The sequence below is a fragment of the Kryptolebias marmoratus genome, linkage group LG2 (genome assembly GCF_001649575.2).
Source record: "Kryptolebias marmoratus isolate JLee-2015 linkage group LG2, ASM164957v2, whole genome shotgun sequence".
Classification (NCBI taxonomy): Eukaryota; Metazoa; Chordata; class Actinopteri; order Cyprinodontiformes; family Rivulidae; genus Kryptolebias; species Kryptolebias marmoratus.
Window position 1 is genome coordinate 180,750 of NC_051431.1, and position 1,993 is coordinate 182,742.

The 1,993-nt window shown below is 49.7% G+C and overlaps 1 protein-coding gene across 4 annotated transcripts in view; it reads right to left on the reverse strand.

Annotated features, from left to right (window-relative positions):
* LOC108250982 (S-arrestin-like) overlaps positions 1-1,993 on the reverse strand; it is a 12,051-nt gene that overhangs the window by 8,650 nt on the left and 1,408 nt on the right. For all 4 annotated transcript variants that reach the window (XM_017441109.3, XM_025002807.2, XM_017441107.3 and 1 more), the window contains exons 2-6: positions 1,813-1,880; positions 1,465-1,525; positions 1,064-1,108; positions 678-877; positions 91-150 (exon numbers count right to left, since the gene is read on the reverse strand). In XM_017441109.3, the coding sequence (XP_017296598.1) occupies positions 91-150; positions 678-877; positions 1,064-1,108; positions 1,465-1,525; positions 1,813-1,860 (414 nt within the window). In that variant the 5' untranslated portion in view covers positions 1,861-1,880. The remainder of the gene's footprint in view (positions 1-90; positions 151-677; positions 878-1,063; positions 1,109-1,464; positions 1,526-1,812; positions 1,881-1,993) is intronic.

Genomic DNA, 1,993 nt, shown 5'->3' on the forward strand with positions numbered 1-1,993 from the left:
GATTGATGGATGGATGGATTGATGGATGGATGGATGGATGGATGGATGGATGGATGGATGGATGGATGAACAGATGGATGGTTCTGGTACCTTCCCCTCATCAGTCGGACCGGGCTGAAGACTGACAGAACATGGCAGGTTGTCTGGAAACTGAAACAAAGACTTTTATTTTGAAAACTGTAGATGAACTGAACTGATGTTAACATTTGATCTGTTTGTGTCAGATGCTCTTATTTTAGTTATGTGCTGTGGGTGAGACCTCCGACATGGATCAGGTCTTGGTTCAGACCCAGGTCTTGGTTCAGACCCTGGTCTTGGATCAGACGCAGGTCTTGGTTCAGACCCTGGTCTTGGATCAGACGCAGGTCTTGGTTCAGACCCTGGTCTTGGATCAGACCGCGGTCTTGGATCAGACCCTGGTCTTGGATCAGACCCCGGTCTTGGATCAGACCCTGGTCTTGGATTAGACCCTGGTCTTAGATCAGACCCAGGTCTTGGTTCAGACCCCAGTCTTGGATCAGACCTGGGTCTTGGATCAGACCCCGGTCTTGGATCAGACCCTGGTCTTGGATCAGACCCTGGTCTTGGATCAGACCCTGTTCTTAGATCAGACCCCGGTCTTGGATCAGACCCTGGTCTTGGATCATACCCTGGTCTTGGATGAACTCTTTCCTCACCTCGAAGAAGAAGGGGTAGGCGTTGTCTCCCAGCTTGCGCAGCAGCTTCTGCTGGATCTTGGTGTGGGTCAGCTGTTCTTTGTCCTGCAGTTCTGGATAAACCTGCCGGGTCACCACAAACAGGTCCCTCCTGAAGGCCACGCCCATCACATCCATGTCCTGGCGACCATAGCGGAACGTACATGACAGCATCACGTAAACTACCAGAGAGACAACAGACCAATGTGAGGGGGACGCAGTACCAGGACTGACCACTAGATGCTGGATCCAACGGACTGTTTGATCCAGGATGGACTGAAGTGATTCGACAAACAGTAACACGATAAAACCTCCACCCCAGTCCTGGAGCGCAGGAGATTCTGGGGTGGGAGGAGCTACAGACTCACCTTTCTTTCCTTTGAGCTGCGTGGGGTCAATCACGATCACTCCATCTGTCAGACAGGAAACAGGAAGTGTCCACATGACAAAAACGATCTGACGGTACATCACCTACTCCACTTCTACTGAGCATTAGCAGAAAACACAAACAAAAATGTTTTCTGACTGAAGCAGAAGATAAGAAGACAAGCAGTGGGTTTATTTGTCCAGCTGGTTTTGGTTGAGTGTTCAGGTTGTGTTTGTGCAGAAACATCTCAGGTTCTTTTGGACAGTTGCAGTGTGGTTGTAGAGAAGAATCTGGATCATTTAATGAGGACATGGTCTCAGTTTGTGGTGTCTAAAGTCAACTGAACAGGATCCTACAACCCAAACACACCAACCAACAACTAATGACTGAGTCAGAACTCACCAACTGGATCCACAAAGTCACAGTGGTCCACAAAGTCCCTCTTGGCCATGTAGACCGCCACCTGCAAGACAGACAGCAGGGTTGTTATGGATGGACGGACGGACGGAGGGACGGACAGACGGACGGACAGATGGATGAACAGATGGAAGGATGGATGGATGGATGGATGGATGGATGGATGGATGATGGATGGATGGATGGATGGATGATGGATGGACGGATGGATGGATGATGGATGGACGGATGGATGGATGATGGACGGATGGATGGATGATGGATGGATGGATGGATGATGGATGGACGGATGGATGGATGATGGATGGACAGATGGATGGATGGACAACTCACAGACTTGTCTCTGGACACCTTCTTGAAGACGACGTGTTTTGGACTCATGTTGATCTCAGAGTTTTGACCTGAAACAAAAAATTTACTCAGTTTCTGCAGCTTGAAGCCAAAATGTGAAAACCCGGTTCCAGCTTCTGACCCAACAGAACCTGGGTCCAGCTCCTGACCCAACAGAACCTGG